Genomic DNA, 22,720 nt, shown 5'->3' on the forward strand with positions numbered 1-22,720 from the left:
AAAAATTAATTTAAAAGCCACTTTGGGCCAGGCTGGGTGGCTCACGCCTGTAATCCCAGCACTTTGCGAGGCCGAGGTAGACGGATCACTTGAGGTCAGGAGTTCCAGACCAGCCTGGACAACATACGAAATTCGGTCTCTAATAAAAATACAAAAATTAGCTGGGCGCTGTGGCGGGCACCTGTAATCCCCGTGCTTTGGGAGGCCAAGGCAGGCGGATCACTTGAAGTCAGGAGTTCAAGACAAGCCTGGCCAAAATGGTGAAACCCCATCTCTACAAAAAATACAAAAATGAGTGGGGCGTGGTGGTGGGTGCCTGTAATCCAAGCTACTCGGGAGGCTTAGGCAGGGAGAATCGCTTGAACCCAGGAGGCGGAGGTTGCAGTGAGCCAAGATCACGCCACTGCACTCCAGCCTGGGCAACAAAGTGAGATGCTGTCTCAAAATACAGATCAAAGGATGTGGATGCCAGGAGACAGCAGTATGCCATCATTGTAACTATATAGTTTATTTAAACCAAACTATGATAATACAGAGAAGAGACTGAGGTGGCAGCTGCCCAGAATCTTTGTGGAATACATATGCAAAGTAGCTAGGAGTCCTTGGACCCACACTTCAGTTACAGACAGACAAGTCAGCTGCATAAATACCGAGAACATAAGACACAAGACATTTCACAGCTTTTTGCGTTTCCATTTTAAATGTATGTTACAACTTTACATATTAAGTTACTACTCCACGTATTTTGTGACAATGGCTAAGGATGCAATGGCCCCATCCCCCTGACATATGCAGACTCTGGTCTGTAACACAGAACATTTCAGTGGGATACCAAACAAGCTCTTAACACAGAACATACAAAAAGATCTTTAAAAATCAAATTAATACAATGTTCTTCATGTTAAGTGAAGAAGAAAGAGAAGTAAAAAAAAAAAAAAAAAAAAGAGACATTAGGGTGCTTTAAATGTATAGTATCTTGACGTCTTAAATGTTTAATTCCCTTCCTCCAGGGGAGAAAAAAATGTTTAACCAATGGAAAAAGAAAGCAACATCCTAGCGCCCTACAATGAGGAAGAACCCCATCCTGACAGTACTTAGATGCTTCCATATAGTAAATACAGCAGGTAGCAGAACAAAGTCACAAGTGTTGGCTTGGTTTTAAAAAAAAAATATGAAGCTTCTTTGTGTGGACTGAACGGGTGTTAGCCTGTGGGCGTTGGTCTTCAGCGCTCTACCCCGGTGGCTGTTGACATTCCAGACCCCTGTGAAGCAGTCTCCACTGCCAGCTAGCTGTCTGTACACTTTTTCCTGGGGGAGGGGTTCTTGTCTTCAATTTACTGCTGTAGGGTTCCTGGCTCTGTTACATGCTCATGTGTTCCGGAAGAACATATGAAATATCATCCCACGGATGACGATACAGCCCCTGCTTCAGCCTCTTCTGATCAAGATAGTGTCCTAAAATGAAGCAAACACATCTTTTTTATTAGAGCTTCATAAGCCTGGTGAGAGCGAGAAGGTAAGGAAGGGAAATCGTTTCAACACACAAAAAAAGTGAATACAAAGCAGTGGGAAGTTTAGTCCATATCCATTCCATAGGTAGACTTTGTACAAGGGAACTGTTGGATCTGATTCTATAAACAAAGTTTTAAAGGAAAATAAACAATAAAAATAAAAAATTGTATTTTCCTGGGCTAGCAATAATGTCTAAGAACAAAGGAACAGGTGTGGTGGCTCACGATTGTAATCCCAGCTCTTTGGGAGGCTGAGGCGGGCAGAGCACCTGAGGTTGGGAGTTCGAGACTACCAACATGGAGAAATCCAGTCTCTACTAAAAATACAAAATTAGCTGGGCGTGGTGGCACATGCCTGTAATCCCAGCTATTCAGGAGGCTGAAGCAGGAGTACTGCTTGAACTCAGGAGGCAGAGGTTGTGATGAGCCAAGATCGTGCCATTGCACTCCAGCCTGGGCAACAAGAATGAAAATTGTGTCTCACCAGGCGCAGTGGCTTACGCCTGTAATCCCAGCACTTTGGGAGGCCGAGGCGGGTGGATCACGAGGTCAAGAGATCAAGACCATCCTGGTCAACATGGTGAAACCCTGTCTCTACTAAAAATACAAAAATTAGCTGGGCATGATGGCACACACCTGTAGTCCCAGCTACTCGGGAGGCTGAGGCAGGAGAATTGCTTGAACCCAGGAGGCGGAGGTTGCGGTGAGCCGAGATCGCGCCATTGCACTCCAGCCTGGGTAACAAGAGCGAAACTCTGTCTCAAAAAAAAAAAAAAAAGAAAAAAGAAAAAAGAAAATTGTGTCTCAAAAAAAAAAAAAAAAAGGCCGGGCGCGGTGGCTCAAGCCTGTAATCCCAGCACTTTGGGAGGCCGAGGTGGGTGGATCACAAGGTCAAGAGATCGAGACCAACCTGGTCAACATGGTGAAACCCCGTCTCTACTAAAAAAATACAAAAAATTAGCTGGGCATGGTGGCGCGTGCCTATAATCCCAGCTACTCAGGAGGCTGAGGCAGGAGAATTGCCTGAACCCAGGAGGCGGAGGTTGCGGTGAGCCGAGATCGCGCCATTGCACTCCAGCCTGGGTAACAAGAGCGAAACTCCGTCTCAAAAAAAAAAAAAAAAAAAAAAAAGCCGGGCGCGGTGGCTCAAGCCTGTAATCCCAGCACTTTGGGAGGCCGAGGCGGGGGTGGATCACGAGGTCGAGAGATCGAGACCATCCTGGTCAACGTGGTGAAACCCCGTCTCTACTAAAAATACAAAAAATTAGCTGGGCATGGTGGCACGTGCCTGTAGTCCCAGCTACTCAGGAGGCTGAGGCAGGAGAATTGCTTGAACCCAGGAGGCGGAGGTTGTGGTGAGCCGAGATCGTGCCATTGCACTCCATCCAGCCTGGGTAACAAGAGCAACACTCTGTCTCAAAAAAAAAAAAAAAAAAGAAAAAAAAAAAAGAACAAAGGAACAAAGATAAGGGGAAAGTTTAAGAAAAGATTAAGAACAATGATTAGCCAGGAGCGGTGGCTCAAGCCTGTAATCCCAGCACTTTGGGAGGCCGAGGTGGGTGGATCACAAGGTCGAGAGATCGAGACCATCTTGGTCAACATGGTGAAACCCCGTCTCTACTAAAAATACAAAAAACTAGCTGGGCGTGGTGGCGCGTGCCTGTAATCCCAGCTACTTAGGAGGCTGAGGCAGGAGAATTGCCTGAGCCCAGGAGGCGGAGGTTGCGGTGAGCCGAGATTGCGCCATTGCACTCCAGCCTGGGTAACAAGAGCGAAATTCCGTCTCAAAAAAAAAAAAAAAAAAGAACAATGATTAAGAGGATATGACATTTCTTTTGTAGAAACTCAACCACAAAAAGAGAATTAAAAAAGAAAAATAAACTCAACCACATGTGTAAGTGGTACAGCTGAACCGTGGGGGTTTAAAAAACAAAAACAAAACACTTTAAACAACAACGAATCTCACTTAAATTATTGCTGTCAGGTGTGTCTGCCGTAAGGCTCAGTCCCAGGGGTATGCTGGTTGCTGTCAGGTATCTACTATGCACCTTCACCTCAGCATACCCTTGAATGACCCTCACAGTTTTGCGAAATTCTTCTGTGACTTTCCTGGGGCCAGGTATGTGAAAGAGCATTGTGGCCAGATGCCTCCACAGCAATACAATGAAATCAGACTAAACACTCTTTCCAAGCATTTGGGAGTAAAAAATAAAAATAAAAAAACAACAACAAAAAGACTCACCAATGAAGCCCATACTCCTTCCCAGCACAAAGATGCCATTGAGAGCTCCAATGTCAATATATTCATCAGCTTCCTCCCTGCAACACACAATCAACTTGTAGTTTTAAAAGGCTCACATGACTGCCCTCCTCCCCACAGACAGTACTACTACTGCCCAGGAATGAGAAAAAAAGCTCTCTTTGGTTTCAAAGTAGAAAAGAGGGATGCTCTGGGTGGTAGGATTACAGGCCATTTTTATTTCCTTCTTTATACCTCTCTTTATTTTCTAAATATTCTGAGTATGCATTGCTTTTATAGTTTGGAGGAAACACCAAAAATCAACAAACGTAATGAAGAAGAAAACAGCTGCAACGCTCACCGAGTAAAGGACCCACAGTTTCTAAGCATGTCTACAAACGCAACTCCAATGAGACCATCTACATTCAGGATCAGATTTGGCTTCTGGGAAGGCAAAAAATTCAAAGCATTTATCATTATTTCTCATTTTTTCTTTGTAATTTTCCACTGTTACTACTATTACCACGAATTGCGACCATCGTTTAAAAAACCTTCCACCGTCCCTCCTGGCTGACGCTGTGTCTGACTCAGTTCAATTCCCAGCATCTAGCAAAGTACCCAACACCTAGCTGACATTTAGTGCATGTCTGCTGAAGTTAGTTATGAAAGAAAAGTAACATTTCCAGAAAACTGGGTTTGCTTTTAGCTGAATAATCAAATTGTAACCTGGCTATTTCCTCCAATAAATTTACCTAACATAAGATTAGAGAATTAGGGAAGTTTTTTCTTTGCTACCTTCGAGGTGGTAATCTTCTCCACTTCCAGGGCATAATCGAGCAGAGGAGTAGCAGGGAAGTGCTGCCTGACGTAATCTTTGAGGATCTGCACTCGCATATCTGGGTTGTTTACCTGGAAATGAACCCAGCATTACAGAGGAACACTCACACACTGCTGTGAAGGGATGTGTTTGTTCATACTTGTGTTACAAATGGGTAGAACTGTACATACCCCAGAAGCAATTCAGGAACCTGGCCCACGAGTACAATTCCATGTGGCAACCATTGTGCTACTGCCGTGGGGCTGGTTTTTGAAATCTTCTTATATCTCATTCGGGTTACAAAAAAACCTCTGTAGGTTCTCACTTTTGTGTTACAAAGAAGAAACTGAGCCCTGGAGACATTCAGGGAGCTGGTCAGGTACTACGTGTTGATCGGCAGGAGTCTGAGGATTAACCACTCTCCAACTCAGTCTTAGGTTCTGGCCTCCAGCCCTGCCCCTACCAGCTCTGCTCCTACTCAGGCTGTGACAAAGTTCAACACTAAGCAAACACATGTTGAGTATGGGGAGGCAAAGTATTCCCAAAATTTTAGGAAAAACTCTAGACCTGCTGTTAATGAAATTAACCACCTGTCAGTGGGGGAGTAGGGAGTAAAATGATTTAGGGACATACCAAATCCCAATACCAACAAATAGACAGCTGGGACAGTACATCCTCCAGAAAGCAAGGAGCACAAAGAGTGAATGAGTGAGTGTGGAGTGCAGGTCTGGCATTATCTTAGAAAGAGGTCCTATGCTGTGGGTGGGAAAGGTGTTATCTGCTCAGGAGCTGGGGGTGGCTGAGCAAAGTTCAGCAAGTCCTGGATGGAATGTCCCTCAGTGCCACACACCTTCCCTGCTTGGTTCTGAGTTAGTCCTTGCTCATCAAGCAACCTCTGGGTGTCTCACCTGAGACCGCCAAGTGTTTGGCTGCCTAGAAGGCAGTGTCCTGAATCACATGCATACTCCCCACCTAGGCCAGTGGAATGACCAACTACATGAGGTTTCTGGAGCTACAGAGTCAAGGAGCCCAGGGCAAAGGGATCTACTAAGGAGCTGTCCCCATAAGGCCCTGAGCAGCTGCCAGTGACCTCATCTCTTGCTTTTCAGTTTCTAACCACAGCACACTACGAGGACACAGAGATGACCAGCCCTGTGTGAGACCATATAAACTGTTTAAAATATTTACTGTCCTTTCCCACTGGTCTCTCTCCATCAGATACGCCTTGCTATTATCACTCTTCCTGCCCTAGTGCTGCCAGGAATAACCACTTGACTTGTGGTGACCAAGGAAATGTGAGTGCAGGTGAATCATATAAGATCCAAGCGGAAGCTTTAAGAGCCTGCACGTGGTCCTGCCATTGATGTTATCCTGCTGACATGAGGCAAGCACATCCCAGACAGGGGCTGTTCCTTCAGCACAGATGGCAGAGAACAAGCATAGCCAACCATCAGGGGATGTAGTGTGAATGAGACATAAATCTTTGCTGTGGTAAGCCACTGAGATTTTTGGAGTTGTCAGTTACTGCAGCACGAGGTATTATCTAGCATAACGTGACCAATATGTCCCCTCAACCTGACCTTGGACCTTTCTCCCATAAGGTTTATTTGGGAAGCCAAAGTTACCAAGTTTGCCATCTCATTTCAACTGCAGTGTCCATACTGCACTCGAATGACAGAAAAATTATTAAGAGCAATCTGTATTACAATATGGATAAAAGAGCTGCCCTGTATTTGGCATCTGTCAACACATCCAAAGCTTTGTATGTTGGGAGTTGAGAGTTTAGGTATTCTCCTATATAAATGAATGCCTCCCATCACCACCTACCTGGTAGATCCATCCCACTTTTTTAGGAGAGTAACAACTCACCGATTTTACACGGTGACCAATGCCCATGATCAGTTTCCCTTCCTTCTTCATCTTGTTCACAAACTCCATGGGGATAATGCCACTGTCAAAGGCTTTACTGAACATCTTGGCTGCTGCATCCAAGGCACCCCCAAACCGATCCCCCTGGAGGAGAAACACATGCATGCTGCTTTGAGCTTTAAGACTTACCTTCAGCTGGGTGTGGTGGCTCACGCCTGTAATCCCAGCACTTTGGGAGACCTAGGCGGGCAGATCACCTGAGGTTGGGAGTTCGAGACCAGCCTGACCAACATGGAGAAATCCCGTCTCTACTAAAAATACAAAAAATTAGCTGGGTGTGGTGGTGCATGCCTGTAATCCCAGCTACTCAGGAGACTGAGGCAAGAGAATCGCTTGAACCAGGAGGTGCAGGTTGCAGTGAGCTGTGATTGCACCATTGCACTCCAGCCTGGGCAACAAGAGTGAAACTCCGTCTCAAAAAAAAAAAAAAAAAGTTTCCTTCAAGCTGGACAAAGCAACCCAGTGTGTCCCGAACAGGCCTGAGCATTGGGATTTACACTCAGAGACTCCTTCTAGGGCCCTGCTGTGGCAAAGCAGCATGAGGTCAAGGCCCAGTGTCCGCACTGTTCACCTCCCAGGATGACAGTACTTACGATAGTGAGCAGCCCCGAGGTGAGGCTGGAGACCAGGTCTTTCCCAGCTCGTGCACAAATGATGGTGTTGTGGGCTCCAGAGACAGCTGGCCCATGATCAGCTGTCACCATCAGACACATCTCAATGAACTGGCAAGAGTATTTGGGCAACCTGGAAGAGGGTGCGACAAAGACCAGGCGATAGTTGACAAGGCCACACTTGTAGTTTCTCCCATCTCCCTGAGCAAGTCATTCAAATCCAAGAAGGGTAACTACCAATCCATATCTAACACTACCACACAACTCTAAGGCAAAACCTCCTGATTCTTTTCTTTAGACAAAGTCTCCTTCTGTCGCCCAGGCTGGAGTGCAGTAGTGAGATCTCGGCTCACTGCAATCTCCACCTCCTGGCTTCAAGCAATTCTCCTGCCTCAACCCCCCAAGTAGTTGGGATTACAGGTGAGCACCACCATGCCCGGCTAATTTTTGTATTTTTAGTAGAGATGGGGTTTCGCTATGTTAGCCAGGCTGGTCTTGAACTACTGGCCCTCAAATGATCCACCCTCGTTGGCCTCCCAAAGTGTTGGGATTACGTACAGGTGCGAGCCACTGTGCCCGGCCCCAAATACTGTTTGTAAAATAGTAGATTCAAAATCTCTTCTTTGGTCAGTGATTTTCAGCATGAGTTGCCTGCACCAGGATTTGATCTGTATTTGTGGCTACGCTCCATGTGCCGGACAGACAGGGGATGAGAACCCTGTCCTTTCACAGCGTAAGAGGCCCCATGCCTGATTCCTGTAGTATCCAATCTCCCAACTAAGGATCAAGAACAAAGTCCGAAGATGTGGGAGGCAGCAGCAGACAGAGAAAAGACTTGCTCAGGTGTTATAACCCGTGAACTTTTCCCAGGGGGGTCCAAATAAGGACCAACACCCATCTCTCTGCAGGTGAGGGCATGATACAACCCAAGACATTGACCTGGCTTTCTTCCCAGCACCACCTTAAGCCAGAGCTCTGTGAATCGCATATTCACTGGCTCCCCTGCCCAGACATCAGTCCCACCGGAGGGCTAAGACTGGGAGTCGCAGAGAGAATCAATTTTTTTTCTAACATTCAGGCTGATGGGAGAAACAAATTTGTAAAGTGAACACAACATAAGGTACTTTCTTTTTTTTGAGATGGAGCTTTTTCTGCTCTTGTTGTCCAGGTTGGAGTGCAATGGCGCGATCTTGGCTCACTGCAACCTCCGCCTCGTGGGTTCAAGCGATTCTCCTGCCTCAGCCTCCAGAGTAGCTGGGATGACAGGTGCCCACCACCATGCCTCACTAGCTGTTTGTATTCTTAGTAGAGACGGGGTTTCACCATGTTGGTCAGTCTGGTGTTGAACTCCTGACCTCAGGTGATCCACCCACCTCAGCCTCCCAAAGTGCTGAGATTACAGGCCTGAGCCACCACGCCTGGCCCATAAGGTACTTTCTATCTGTCCAGCAGCTCCACCGGGCCCACACTCCTTAGGCTACTGCATCTTTCTAGTTTTCCCTCCCTAACCTCTATCTTGCTATCAAGAGGTCTGCATTTATTGGTCACGTTTCTTTAAAAGTTCCCAAGGCAAAGGGGCTATTCCAAGACCTCTAGTGAGGTCACTGCCTTCTGCTTCTCTTGGTTTAGACTGGACTTTCTGTCCTTGGATGACTCAGAAATAGCTTGTGAGTCTTTCCTCTGGCCTTTCAATTCACCTGTGGCCCCAAAGACTGACCCTGGACACGCTCCCCAGGCCTGTCCATTCCCACTCCTTTGTCGGGGGAAAATGATTAACTCCGAGGTGCAGGGCCCTGTCATCTTCTGTCCTCCATGCTCACCTTTTCTGGAACCAGAGAAGGCCGAGGACCCCACCGATGCCCATCTCTTCCTTGAAGACCTCGGTGATGGGCATGCCCGCATAGATGAGCTCCTGTCCCCGCTCATCGCAGATGCTGGTCATGAACGAGGCAGGTTTGCGGATCAAACCCAGCTCCTGGGCAGAGATGAGGCAAAGGGAAACAGGGCCATGGTGACCGCCACAGAGTTTTGCAGGACTGCCCTGTTGTGTATACTCTCAGAACCAAAGTGCCCCAGGAATGTCTTAGACTCTTGACAGCCAAGCAACAACTCTCAAACAAACTTTTCCCAAGAAAGAAGTGCAAAAGCCCTTTCATTAGATCATTTTGGACATAGAAAATAGGAGGACCCACGGTACCACTTGGCATCAGCACTATCAGCACTATTTCTTTTCTTCACTGAGCATTCCCTGGGCTAAGAAATAGGCTAAGCAGTTTATATCCATTGTTTCATTTCTGGAGTGGGGCCAGAGTCTGTTGCCCAGGCTGGAGTACACTGGTGCGATCAGCCTCATACTCCTAGGCTCAAGCGATCTTCCCACCTCAGCCTCCCAGTAGCTGGGGCAACAAGGCACATACTGCCAGGCTTGGCTAATTTTAAAATTTTTTGTAGGGACAGGGTCTTGCTATGTTGTCCAGGCTGGTCTTAAACGCTAGGGCTCAAGCAATTCTCCCACCGTGGTCTCCCCAAGTACTGGGATTACAGGTGTGATACCCAGTCCATTGCTTCATTTTAACCTCACAAAGAAGCATTCCTTGTGTTATAGCAAAAAAAAAGATGAGACTTAGAGAGGCTGAGTAACCAGCCTGAGGTCACCTGGCTCAGAAATAAAATGAATCCAAAGGGAAAATCTTACATATACTTTGGATACATCTGCCAATCATAACAAAAATATAATGGGGCTGGGCTCGGTGGCTCATGCCTGTAATCCCAGCACTTTGGGAGGCCAAGGTGGGTGGATCACCTGAGGTCAGGAGTTCCTGACCTTGAACCTGGGAGGCGGAAGTTACAATGAGCCGAGATTACACTACTGCACTCCAGCCTGGGTGACAGGAGTGAAACTCCATCTCAAAAATAACAATAAATAAATACATTAAATTAAAAATAATCATACAATTATAAACTATGATGGCCAGACTCGGTGACTCATGCCTATAATCCCAGCACTATGGGAGGCCAAGGTGAGTGGATCACAAGGTCAAGAGTTCAAGACCAGCCTGGCCAAGATGCTGAAACCCTGTCTCTACTAAAACTACAAAAATTAGCCCAGCGTGGTGGTAGGCGCCTGTAATTCCAACTATTCAAGAGGCTGAGGCAGGAAAATTGCTTCAACCCAGGCAGCAGAGATTGCAGTGAGCCGAGATAGTGCCACTGCACTCCAGCCTGGGCAACAGAGTGAGACTTGTCTCAAAAAATAAATAAATAAATAAATATACTATGAAAAACACTACAGGCCAGGCTCAGGTGGCTCATGCCTGTAATCCCAGCACTTTGAAAGGCCAAGGCAGGCAAATTACCTGAGGTCAGGAGTTCAAGGCCAACCTGGCCAACATGGTGGATGCCCATCTCAACTAAAAATACAAAAATTAGCTGGGTGCGGTGGTGAGCACCTGTAATCCTCCCCCCAGAAATTCTCCATCTCAAAAAAAAAAAAAGCGACAAGATACATGGCTATAGAAATGGGGGAGTCCTTTAAAATGCCCTTTACCAAGGGAACAGGGACTGAGCTCCTAAATTTCCCATTTCCAGAGTTGGGCAAATCAGTCAATTCTGTCCAATCCTATTTCTTCAATTATCTTCTATGAAATTTTAAAATGCTTTACAGTTACATTTTTATTACAAAAACAACATGAAAGCCTAGCCTCCCAGACTACATCTTTCTCCAGCACTGGATGCTTCCTGCCCTTGAACATCAGACTCCAAGTTCTTCAGTTTTGGGACTTAGACTGGCTCTCCTTGCTCGCTCGCTCGCTCTCTCTCTCTCTCTCTCTCTCTCTCTATATATATATATATATATAAAACATGTAAATAGAATATATATAATATATATAAATAAAATATAAATATATATATCTCTCCTATTAGTTATATATCTCCCATTAGTTCTGTCCCTCTAAGAGATCCCTGACTAATATAGAAGGCCTGGTTTCCAAGAGTTCGAGGCAAATCAACTCAAAACCCACCACCATAGCCCCACAAATCTCCCCTGGTCACAGTGTTAGGGACAGTCAAGGCACTTACTCTGGCCCAGGAGTAGTCCATTGGCACTGTTGGGGGCGGCACCTCTTGGGCAGGTACAATGACTCCGTTGGCCACAAGATCTTCATACACAGATCTGGGAGGCAGGAAAAAAAGACATCTACATGGATTTTCTTAATTTAGACTCCTGTAAGCCATCCCAAGAATGCTCCTTCTAACTCAAACACTAAGAGTTTCACTCTGAACCCTTTCCAGTTACTGGTTTACCAGCTGCATTCTGTGAACTAAATGGAAACAAGTTCTAGCCACAACTACACCCGCCCCTCTTCTCCCCACCACCTCGAGTCCCCATCTCTGGAGGGAGCTTTATAAAAAGCTGAATCTGGAAGGCAAGGAAGGACAGAGCGGAGAGCCCAAGCAGGTTTAAGAGGGAGAAATGGGAAGAGATCAGCAAGGCACAGTGGCTCATGCCTGTAATCCCAGCACTTTGAGAGTCCAAGGTGGCCAGATCACCTGAGGTCAGGAGTTCAAGGCCAGCCTGAAACTCCGTCTCTACCAAAACATCAAAAAATTTAGCTGGGTGTTATAGCGGGCGCCTGTAATCCCAAGCTATTCGGGAGGCTGAGGCAAGAATCGCTTGAACCTGGAAGACAGAGGTTGCAATGAGCCAAGATTATGCCATTGCACTCCAGCCTGGAGGACGAGAGCAAGACTCCATCTCAAAAATAAAAAGAAAGAAAAAGAAATGAGAAGAGATCATAGGATGTGTAATAACGCTCTATCAATCAGAGGTAACACTCTCTAAACATTTCCATGCATATCTCTCACCCATGGCTGCCACCTCCCAGCCAAATAGGTAGGCTTGGAAACACAACACGTTTTAACACCAGCCTAGACCTGCTGCTTCTAAAAACTAAACAAAAGGAAAGCCAAAGAGAAAGAGGATTTTGAACCATCCATACAGCTGTACTAGATACTGAGAGGGACCAGGAATATGGGATGTCCCTGTGTGGGAGGGGCTGCTGTCTCAGGAGGGGTCTGGAAAGGAGAGGGAGGCCAGCATCCTCCTCAAGGTCCACTTACTGGATGATCTCTCCAAGCTCATCAAAGCTCCGGGGCACAAACACTCCTGCTTCTTTCAAAGCCTGGTTCTTAGCTACTGCAGTTTCAGAAGCCTGGTTGGCACAAGCTCCAGCATGGCCAAACTGGACCTGGAAAGCAAAGGAAAGTAGCTTTACTGCTAATCCCCCAAGAGTGAACAAAGAATTCCTGGGAAAATGCCAGCACTGGTCATAGGCTGGCACTGTGCTAAATGCTTTACATGAATCACTTCATTTAAGCCTCAAGCAAGCCCACTGAATAGGTACAATAGAGGACTTCCATTCTACAGATTAGGAAACTAAAGCACAGAGAAGTTCAGGAGCTTCCTCAGGGTCACACAGCTAATTCGCATGGAAGTCAGGATATAAAGACTGGTGGCCCAACCCCAGAATCTCCTTCCTTTTTTTTTTTTTTTTTTTTTTTTTGAGATGGAATCTTGCTCTGTCATCTAGGCTGGAGTGCAATGGCAAAATCTCAGCTCACTGCAACCTCCACTTCTTGGGTTCAAGTGATTCTCCTGCCTCAGCCTCCTAAGTAGCAGGGATTACAGGTGTGTGCCACCATGCCTGGGTAATTTTTGCACTTTTAGTAGAGATGGGGTTTCACCATGTTGGTGAGGTTGGTCTCAAAGTCCTGACCACGTGATCCACCCACCTCGGCCTCCCAAGTGCTGGGATTACAGGCATGAGCAACCATGCCAGGCCAAATCTTTTTTTTTTTTTTTTTTTTTTTAAGTGACAGGGTCTTACTCTGTCACCCAGGCAGGAGTAAAGTGAGGCAGTCATGGTTCACTGGCATCTTGGCCTCCCTGGGCTCAGGTAATCCTCCCACCTCAACCATCCCAATAGCTGGGACTTCAGGTGTGTGCCCGGGAGGCGGAGGATGCAGTGAGCCAAGATCGTGCCATTGCCCTCCAGCCGGGATAACAAGAGCAAGACTCTGTCTCAAAAAAACACAAACAAACAAACAAAAACAAAAACAAAAAAAAGAAGAGCTTTTTTTTTTTGAGACAGGTTCTCTCTTCAGTTCCCCAGGCTGGAATGCAGTGGCACGATCTTGGCTCACCGCAGCCTCAATCTCCTGGGCTCAGGTGATTCTCCCACCTCCTCCAGTGTAGCTGGTATAATAGGCATATGCCACCACAGCTGGCTAAAATTTGTTTTGTATTTTTAATAGAGACGTGGTTTCATGTTGTCCAGCATGTTGTCCAGGCTGGTCTTGAACTCCTAGACTCAAGCAACCCATCCACCTCAGCCTCCCAAACTGCTGGGATTAGGCCAGAGCGCCCAGTGTGACTGTGTCAACACTATGTTCAAGCACTTTTCTAAGAGTTTTTCTCATTCAATCTCTCAGTAACTATGATGGTTTCCTATAAAAAAGGAAATGGGAGCACAGACAGATAAACTGATTTATCCAAGGCGCACAGGTAGTATGTGGTAGTACTTGAAGCTAGGCAATCTGGCCTCAGTCTGTGCTCTTCACCATGCAAATAGAACAAAAAGGTGAAAAGGTTAGGAACTGTCACTCTGTAAGCAAAGGCTGAAAGACACCTTAAAGCATGGGTTGCCAATGTGTCCTTTGTAGGATTTAATCTGCATCAGTAGATGGGTGGGAAAGAGAAGAGATTCTATATTCAGAAACCCTGGGTTTAAGGAAGTTAAATTTCTTTAACTCTGGAATTTCTCAAAACTAAAATTGAAATTTCTAAAAGGGAGATGAATTATTTAAAAAACAAAACTAAGCCGGGCGTGGTGGCTCACACCATTAATCCAAGCACTTTGGAGGCCAAGGCGGATGGATCAGCTGAGGTCGAGAGTTCAAGACCAGCCTGACCAACATGGTGAAACCCCGTCTTTTTTAAATAAATAAATAAATAAATAAATAAAAATAGAAAATAATAAAAATAAATAAAAAACAAAACTACAGTTGAGTGCGGTGGCTCGCGCCTATAATCCCAACACTTTGGGAGGCTGAGGCAGGTAGATCACCTGAGGTCAGAAGTTTGGAGCCAGCCTGGCTAACATGGTGAAACCTCGAACTCTACTAAAAATACAAAAATTAGCTGGGTGTGGTGGGTGGGGGGCACCTTTAATCCCAGTTACTAAGGAGGCTGAGGTAGGATAATTGCTTGAACCTGGGAGGCAAAAGCTGTGGGGAGCCAAGATCGTGCCACTGCACTACAGCTTGGGCAAAAGATTGAGACTTTATCTCAAAAAAAAAAAAAAAAAAAAAAAAAAAGGCATGTGCCACCACGCCTGGCTAATTCCATATTTTTAGTATAGACAGGGTTTCTCCATTTTGGTCAGGCTGGTCTTGAACTCCCAACCTCAGGTGATCTGACTGCCTCTGCCTCCCAAAGTGCTGGGATAATAGGCGTGAGCCACCACCCCCATTTCCTTCTATTTCATCATCATCATGTGAGCCACCTTCAAGGTGGTAGAGGATTCTCTAAGCCCAAGCACAGGTGCTGACATATGGGTTATGATACCCCAGCAGAAGACAGATAGCTCAGAAACTTAGCAAACAGCAGAAGCCTAAGAAATGTTTATATTCAACACCCGTCAGGTGCCTCCAGGCACTTTCACACATATTTCATAATCTTAACACATCAAAAACAAACCTTCTTTCCTTCTACCACCTCTCCCCACACAAAACGTCTCCCCAAGCCTCGTCCAGCTGAGCCCAGGCTGTGCCCTTCTCCCTCCTCGGCCTCCCTTTCATCAGCAAAATCCTTCTCATCCCCTAAACTACAGTTCAAATATCACCTTCTCAGGGAAGCCGTCTAAACTTCTCCAGACAGCTGGCTGCTACCTATGCGGAGCAGGGACTCAGCGTCTGATTCTGACTTTTATCTGCTTGTAAGCTGGTCTCCTTCAACTGGATATAAGCTCCCAGAGAGCAGGGCCCTGGCTGGACTTTGCAGTAACCAAGCAAGTAACAAACGTTTCTTGATGGAACTAGCTGTGTAATAAGATGTCTACATGGTTCGCCTCAAATGCTCCCTTTTGCAGTCCCCACTCCCAGCCCAGGAGTGACTTGTCTCAGCCATACCTCTGAGGAGAACATGGTGGCACAGGTCCCAATGCACCAGCAGACGATGGGCTTGGTGAGGCGGCCCTCCTTGATGCCCCGGCAAATCTTATATTCCTCAGTGCCCCCTATCTGCCAAGGAATGAAGAATGAGAAAAAACCAAGTTAGGAGAGCCCACTCTAACATAAAACTGGATAGAAAACGGAGGGACACGGGCTTTGGCCAAATAAAAGGAGTGTAGTTTCAGCCTGGATACAAGGAGGATTTTTTTTTTTTTTTTTTTCTGATGATTTGTCTACTCCAACACCAAACAAGGAGGATTTCTAAAGGAACAAACAGCAGGTCTCCTAAAGGAATCCCTGGGACTCCCCCTTCCTGATCTAGAGATATGACATGATTTAGGATTAGACCTGCCTTCAGAGGTGCTAGCAAAGGATGGTGTCATGGGACTCCATTTTTTAGTATTTAGAAAAATTTTTAAACTTGTTTATCCAAAAGTCATCAAATTTAATTCCCTCCCCCCACCCCGCCTTTTTTTTGAGAAGGAGTCTTGCTCTGTCTCCCAGGCTGGAGGGCAGTGGCAAGATCTCTGCTCAGTGCAACCTCTGCCCCTCAGGTTCAAGTGATTCTCCCATCTCAGCCTCCGGAGTGGCTGAGATTACAAGTGCACATCACCACACCCGGCTAATTTTTGTATTTTTAGTAGAGATGGGGTTTCACCATGTAAGCCAGGATGGTCTGGAACTCCTCATCTCAAGTGCTTCCTGTCTCAGCCTCCCAAAGTGCTGGGAGGATTACAGGCGAGAACCACTGTACCTGGCCAAAAAAATACACTTTTTACTCCAGCCTTCCACTGCCCACCAGGTAGAGATCATGGCCAGCCAGAGCAGAGCTTCTTTCTTATTGGTGCTAAAGTCTGGGACACTGGGAGACAAGAACTCCTTTCTCTGAAACAAATGGCAGTACTAATAGTGACAACTCCGAGGCCCCAGCATCTAGGGGGTGGGATTACCAGGGGCTGTCCCTTTAAGTTACATGCAACCAAAAGGTTTTAATTTTTTGAAAACTGAGATCATGCATTACACTTTTACAATCATAATTTTTTTTAAAGTAACTCACCTCTCCAAGAACCACAATCATTTTGACTCCTGGAGTGTCCTGGTAGCGTAACACATGATCCATGAATGTTGAGCCTGGGTACCTGTTGAGAGCAGGGAGGATCAGGAGGATACAGGATCAGGAGAAGCCATGGGGAGGTGTGTACAGGGTTAGGAAGCATACTTGTACTGGTAACACTGGACTTTTGGGAGATGTGGATGGCCGGTAAGGGTCCAGAGATGCCCCAGCAATAATGGAGAGGGGTAGGAGGGAGAAGGTGGCAAATGGAGCAGAAGGGAAGAAAGGGGAGGAAAGGGAAGCAAAGGAGCTGGAGCTATGCAACTTGCAGAGGAAAAGATTAAGCACAAAGTAAGCCCAGAGAGGTTCACTGATCAGTGAGAGATAACCTAGAAAGTACGCTCTGGTGCAGCTGTTTTAAAACATATCCACACACGGCCGGGCGCGGTGGCTCAAGCCTGTAATCCCAGCACTTTGGGAGGCCGAGGCGGGTGGATCATGAGGTTGAGAGATCGAGACCAACCTGGTCAACATGGTGAAACCCCATCTCTACTAAAAATATAAAAAATTAGCTGGGCATGGTGGCATGTGCCTATAATCCCAGCTACTCAGGAGGCTGAGGCAGGAGAATTGCCTGAACCCAGGAGGCGGAGGTTGCGGTGAGCCGAGATCGCGCCATTGCACTCCAGCCTGGGTAACAAGAGCGAAACTCCGTCTCAAAAAAAAAAAAAAAACATATCCACACACACACAAAAATAAAATAAAATATATCCACAAATTTCAGCTGGCTGCTGTGGCTCACGCCTGTAATCCCAGCACTTTGCAAGGCCCCGGAGGGTGGATCACCTGTGGCCAGAAGTTCAAGACCAGTCTGGCTAACATAGTGAAACCCTGTCTCTACTAAAAATACAAAAATTAGTTGGGTGTGGTGGTGAGCACCTGTAGTCCCAGCTACTCAGGAGCCTGAGGTGGGAGGATCACTTGAATTTTTTCTTTTTTTTTTTTTTTGTCCCAACTTACAATCAAATTGCTTACATTGTTTGATCGTCTCAAAAAAAAAAAAAAAAAAAAAAATCAAACACACATACACACACTTTTTTTCTTTTTGAAAAAATATATGCTCTGTCACCCAGGCTGGAGTGTAGTAGTGCGATCCCAGTGCACTGCAACCTCCGCCTCCTGGGTTCAAGCAATCCTCGAGCCCCAGCCTCCTGAGTAGCAGGCACTATTGGCACATGCCACCACATTCGGCTAATTTTTTCTTCTTTTTTGGTAGAGATGAGGATCTCACTGTGTTGCCTTGGCTAGTCTCAAATTTCTGGGCTGAAATAATCCTTCTACCTCATCCTCCCAGAGTGCTGGGATTACAGGCATAAGCCACTGTTCCTGGCCTCATCATGTCTTTTGATGTGAGGACTATAAATCTAAGAAGACAGTCTAAACAAGCAACATTTCCTAGACTTATTTGACCTGGAGCCTTTGGTCAGGGAGTACCCAAGGACTGGAGATTCCCAGGCCACACCCCTAAAGACCCTGGAGAGAGTTCTTCCTTACTCAGGCATCCTATCTGAAATCATGTGGTAGAGCCAGGAAGACGGACAAGGTGACTGTCTCTCGATAGCTTTTGGTTTCTAAGCCCAACAGCAGTAGTAATAGTAGTGATAATAAACGTAATGGCTAACATTTATTATGGAGTTACTCAATGCCAGATGTTACTCTAAGATATTACTCTATTGAGGACCCACTCATCAGTGTTCCCACTAACAAAAATAATGACGATACTATTATTTAATAACTACAGTGAAAATCACTGAGCACCTACTAAGAGCAAACCCTGGCTCAGACACTTACATATAATACACCTCATTTATTCCTCGAGAATGACCCCAGGAGGCAGGGATATCATTTTACCCATCTGATATATAAAAATGATGGAGGTCGGCTGGGCGTGGTGGCATGAGCCTGTAATCCCAGCTACTCAGGTGGTTGAGGCAGAGAAATGCTTGAACCCAGGAGGTAGAGATTGCAGTAGGTTGAGATCATGCCACTGTACTCCAGCCTGGGTGACAGAGTGAGACTCCGTCTCAAAAAAAAAAAAAAGCTGGGCGCGGTGGCTCAAGCCTGTAATCCCAGCACTTTGGGAGGCCGAGGCAGGTGGATCACAAGGTCAAGAGATCGAAACCATTCTGGTCAACAGGGTGAAACCCCGTCTCTACTAAAAATACAAAAAATTAGCTGGGCATGGTGGCGTGTGCCCGTAATCCCAGCTACTCAGGAGGCTGAGGCAGGAGAATTGCCTGAACCCAGGAGGCGGAGGTTGCAGTGAGCTGAGATCGCGCCATTGCACTCCAGCCTGGGTAACAAGAGCGAAACTCCGCCTCAAAAAAAAAAAAAAAAAAAAGATGGAGGTCTAGGGAGGTTAACTAAGCCCAGGATGGCTTCTGCCATCCACCCCCGACTAAAGAGGGAAAGTAGGATTTGAACCTCCTGAGTGCAATTTCAGAACTGGGCCTCCTAACCACCGCATGCTGCTGCCTCCCTATGGCCAATCACAACAAACAGAATTATCCCCAAAGCCCAGTTGTCTCTCCTGCCCATTGCCCTGTTGCGTGTTTTCCAATTTCATGCTCTGTCGTCCTGAGACAAGAGCAGAGATGCCCCACTTTTTGGACTTGAGCAGCATTCCTGCAGGCCTGGAGCTCACGGGCAGCGAGCAGCCTACAGGACACATCGCCATCTCCCAGCCCACCGCTCTCAATGCAGGAAGCCCTCCTCGGCTTCCCAGCTAATTACCTGTCCCCACCAATGGCCACACCCTCAAAGACGCCATCTGTGGTCCGAGAGATGATATTATTGAGCTCATTGGACATGCCTCCGGAACGGGAGACATAGGCCACGCTGCCCGGGCGGTACAGTTTGGAGGCCAGGATGTTGTCCAGCATCCCACCTGTGTTTCCAATCTTAAAGCACCCAGGCTTGATGCCTCCAACCTATGGGGGCAGAAACCACAATCAGGAAGGAAGGTGACTTCCAGATTCACCACAGAGAATCACAAAGCCCCTGCATTACCTGCCCAGCCCCCTCTGGCCAGGCTGGGAAGAGAATGACCAAGAGGAATCGCACCTGCCCATTGGGTTTCCTGCTTAGGAAAAGTCTCCTCTCTCTCTCAAGAGGCATTATATAAAACAAAAGAGAGCCTTATTTGTAAAACATGGCTCACTGGCCAGCCTCAGTGGCTCACACCTGTAATCCTAGCACTTTGGGAGGCCGTGGTGGGGGGATCATGAGGTCAGGAGATCGAGACCATCCTGGCTAACAGTGAAACCCTGTCTCTACTAAAAACACACACAAAAAAAATCAGCCGGCGTGGTGGTATGCACCTGTAGTCCCAGCTACTTGGGAGGATGAGGCAGAAGAATCACTTGAACCCCAAAGGTGGAGTTTGCAGTGAGCTGCAATTGCACCACTGAACTCCAGCCTGGGCAACATACTGAAACTCCGTCTCCAAAAAAAAAAAACCATGGTTCACTAATGCAGGTTCAGATAAGTATACTCAGCCCGGCACAGTGGCTCACACCTGTCATCTCAGCTCCTTGGAAAGAAATACTAGCTTCAACTTTTTAATGCAGTAACAAGTTAAAATAAGCCAGGTGTAGAGGAATGCTTCTTTAATCCAGCTACTCAGGAGGCTGAGGCAGGGAGATTGCTTGACCTTAGGAGTTTGGGGCTGCTGAAGTGTGCTGTAACTGTACCTGTGAAAGACACTGCACTCAGCAACACAGTGAGACCCTGCCTCTTAAAATAACAAACAAACAAAAATTAATTCAAAGAATAATTTTGGTCAGGCAAGGTGGCTCACAACTATAATCTCAACACTTTTGGAGGCCAAGGGGAGCAGATCACTTGAGGTCAGGAGTTCGAGATCAGCCTGGCCAACGTGGTGAAACCCCGCCTCTACTAAAAACACAAAAATTAGCCCGGCATGCTGGTGGCGCATGCCTGTAGTCCCTGCAACTTGGGAGGCTGAGGTAAGAGAATCCCTTGAACCCAGAAGGTGGAGGCTGCAGTGAGCCAAGATCACATCACTGATCTCCAGCCTGGGAAACAAAGCAAGACTCTGTCTCAAAAAAAAGAATAATTTCTTCTTATATGAAGACTTTGGGCCTGCAGGCAGCTTATTCTTTGGTTTAACAAGGACTATGCTATGGTTGTATGAAGGTAGACAAATACTAAAAAAACTTCTCATTAGCTCCTTGAAACCATAAAGATAATATGGACTAAGGAGAGAGCCCTTTAAAAAAATAACTAAAGGCCAGGTGCAGTGGCTCATGCCTGCAATCCCAGCACTTTAGGAGGCTGAGGTGGGTAGATCACGAGGTCAGGAGTTCAAGACCAGCCTGGCCAAGATGGTGAAACCCTGTCTCTACTAAAAACACAAAACTTAGCCAGGTGAGGTGGTGAGCGCCTGTAAATCCCAGCAGCTCAGGAGGCTGAGGCAGAGAATGGCTTAAACCCAGGAGGTAGAGTTTGCAGCGAGCCAAGATCACGCCACCGTGCTCCAGCCTGTGTGATATAGCAAGACTTCATCTCAAAAAAAAAAAAAAAAACAACCAAAAACTAAAAATGGACACTTTCAACACATAATTCCTGAGTCTTCTAAGCCTAGGAGGGAGACAGAGGAGTCAAAACGTAAACTTCCAGGCCAAGCGCAATGGCTCACGTCTATAATTCCAGCACTTTGGGAGGCCGAGGCAGGTGGATCATGAGGTCAGGAGTTCAAGACCAGCCTGGCCAAGATGGTGAAACCCCATCTCTACTAAGTAAAGTGCAAAAAATTAGCTGAGCTTGGTGGCACATGCCTGTAATCTCAGCTACTCAGGAGGCTAAGGCAGAGAATTGCTTAAACATGGGAGGCAGAGGTTGCAGTGAGCCAAGATCATGCCACTGTACTCCAGCCTGGGCAACTGAGCGAGGCTCCATCTCAAAAAAAAAAAAAAAAAAAAAAAAAGTAAACTTCCTAAGGGCCTTGAACTTCATGACAGCCTCAAACGCTTTCCAGAGGGGAAGCTCACAGTAGCAGGTCCAATGATTGTCACTCCCTTCTGGTCCGCCTTCTTGATCAGCTTTCTCGTGAGGGCCTCAGGGATGCCTTCGGCTATGATGGCGATGGTCCGGATCTAGAGGATGACAAAAGTCCCTTCCTGTTAACTTTCTGCCTCAGAAAGGGCAACGAGACAGTACCATTCAAGAGTCCACCTCCCATGCCCCCTTCCAGGGTCCAACAACAAAGCAATATTAACAATATGTATTGCATTCTTCCCACAGGCCTCTGCTCCTGATCACTCTAATCACTCAAATCCTCTTAAAACAGAGGTGGTGGACAGCTGAAACTGATCTCCACTAGCTAACCATGCAGTGATACACTCAACAGAGGCAGATGTTTCAGAAGCCCCGCTACAGTCATAGCAGCTACGTTCACTCTCACCCAAAAACTCACACCCACTGCTGTCTACTTGTTCCTGTGCCCGCTCATAAAGTGGCTAAGGCTCTTCTCTGTGGTACCCTCTGAGTTTTGTCTCCATCCCCACAGGACAGGGACAGCGTCTGAGAGAAATGAGCTGCTTCTACACATAACCCAGAGATGGGGTGGGAGGGACATGGGACAGATCCAAGAATCATCTCTCTTTGGCTCCAAACTAGGGCCTGCAAACTTGTATAAAGGGTCAAGATAGTATTGTAGGGACCGAGTGGAGTGGTTCATGCCTGTAATCCCAGCACTTTGGGAGTCTAAGGCAGGCAGATGCCTTAAGCCCAAGAGTTCAAGGCCAGTCTGGGCAACATAGGGAGACCCAGTAGGAGGATCAATTGACCCTGGGAGGTCAAGGCTGCAGTGAGTTGCATAATCACATCACTACACTCCAGCCTGGGCTACAGAGCACTATATTGTCTCTTTAAAAATACAAAAATTAGCCAGGTGTGGTGGCAGGAGCCTGTAGTCCCAGCTGAAACAGGGGAATTGCTTGAACCTGGGAGGCAGAGGTTGCAGTGAGCCGATATCGCACCACTAAAATAAGCCAGTCTGGGATCGGATGATAATTCTGAACAAAAGAATCAGTATTTTATTATTTTATTTTGAGACGGAGTCTCACTCTTGTTGCCCAGGCTGGAGTGTAATGGCACGATTTTGGCTCATTGCAACCTCCACCTCCCCAATTCAAGCAATTCTCCTGCCTCAGCCTACCAAGTAGCTGGGACTACAGGTGTGTGTCACCAAGCCCAGATAATTTTTTTATTTTTAGTAGAGGTGGTGGCCAGGCTGGTCAGAAC

At 46.7% G+C, this 22,720-nt stretch overlaps 1 protein-coding gene across 5 annotated transcripts in view; it reads right to left on the bottom strand.

The window, feature by feature from the left end:
- Positions 1–482: 482 nt before the first annotated feature.
- Positions 483–22,720, bottom strand: part of ACLY (ATP citrate lyase) — a 55,675-nt gene continuing 33,437 nt past the window's right edge. For all 5 annotated transcript variants that reach the window (XM_074388715.1, XM_039475958.2, XM_039475956.2 and 2 more), the window contains 13 exons: positions 21,466–21,570; positions 19,187–19,383; positions 16,397–16,478; positions 15,298–15,408; positions 12,229–12,356; positions 11,188–11,281; positions 8,928–9,082; positions 7,090–7,240; positions 6,437–6,580; positions 4,546–4,659; positions 4,112–4,194; positions 3,754–3,830; positions 483–1,455 (listed from right to left, as the gene is read on the bottom strand). In XM_074388715.1, coding sequence (XP_074244816.1) covers positions 1,361–1,455; positions 3,754–3,830; positions 4,112–4,194; positions 4,546–4,659; positions 6,437–6,580; positions 7,090–7,240; positions 8,928–9,082; positions 11,188–11,281; positions 12,229–12,356; positions 15,298–15,408; positions 16,397–16,478; positions 19,187–19,383; positions 21,466–21,570 — 1,536 coding nt within the window. In that variant the 3' untranslated portion in view covers positions 483–1,360. The remainder of the gene's footprint in view (positions 1,456–3,753; positions 3,831–4,111; positions 4,195–4,545; positions 4,660–6,436; positions 6,581–7,089; positions 7,241–8,927; positions 9,083–11,187; positions 11,282–12,228; positions 12,357–15,297; positions 15,409–16,396; positions 16,479–19,186; positions 19,384–21,465; positions 21,571–22,720) is intronic.

The sequence above is a fragment of the Saimiri boliviensis genome, chromosome 17, assembly GCF_048565385.1.
Source record: "Saimiri boliviensis isolate mSaiBol1 chromosome 17, mSaiBol1.pri, whole genome shotgun sequence".
NCBI classification, from domain to species: Eukaryota; Metazoa; Chordata; class Mammalia; order Primates; family Cebidae; genus Saimiri; species Saimiri boliviensis.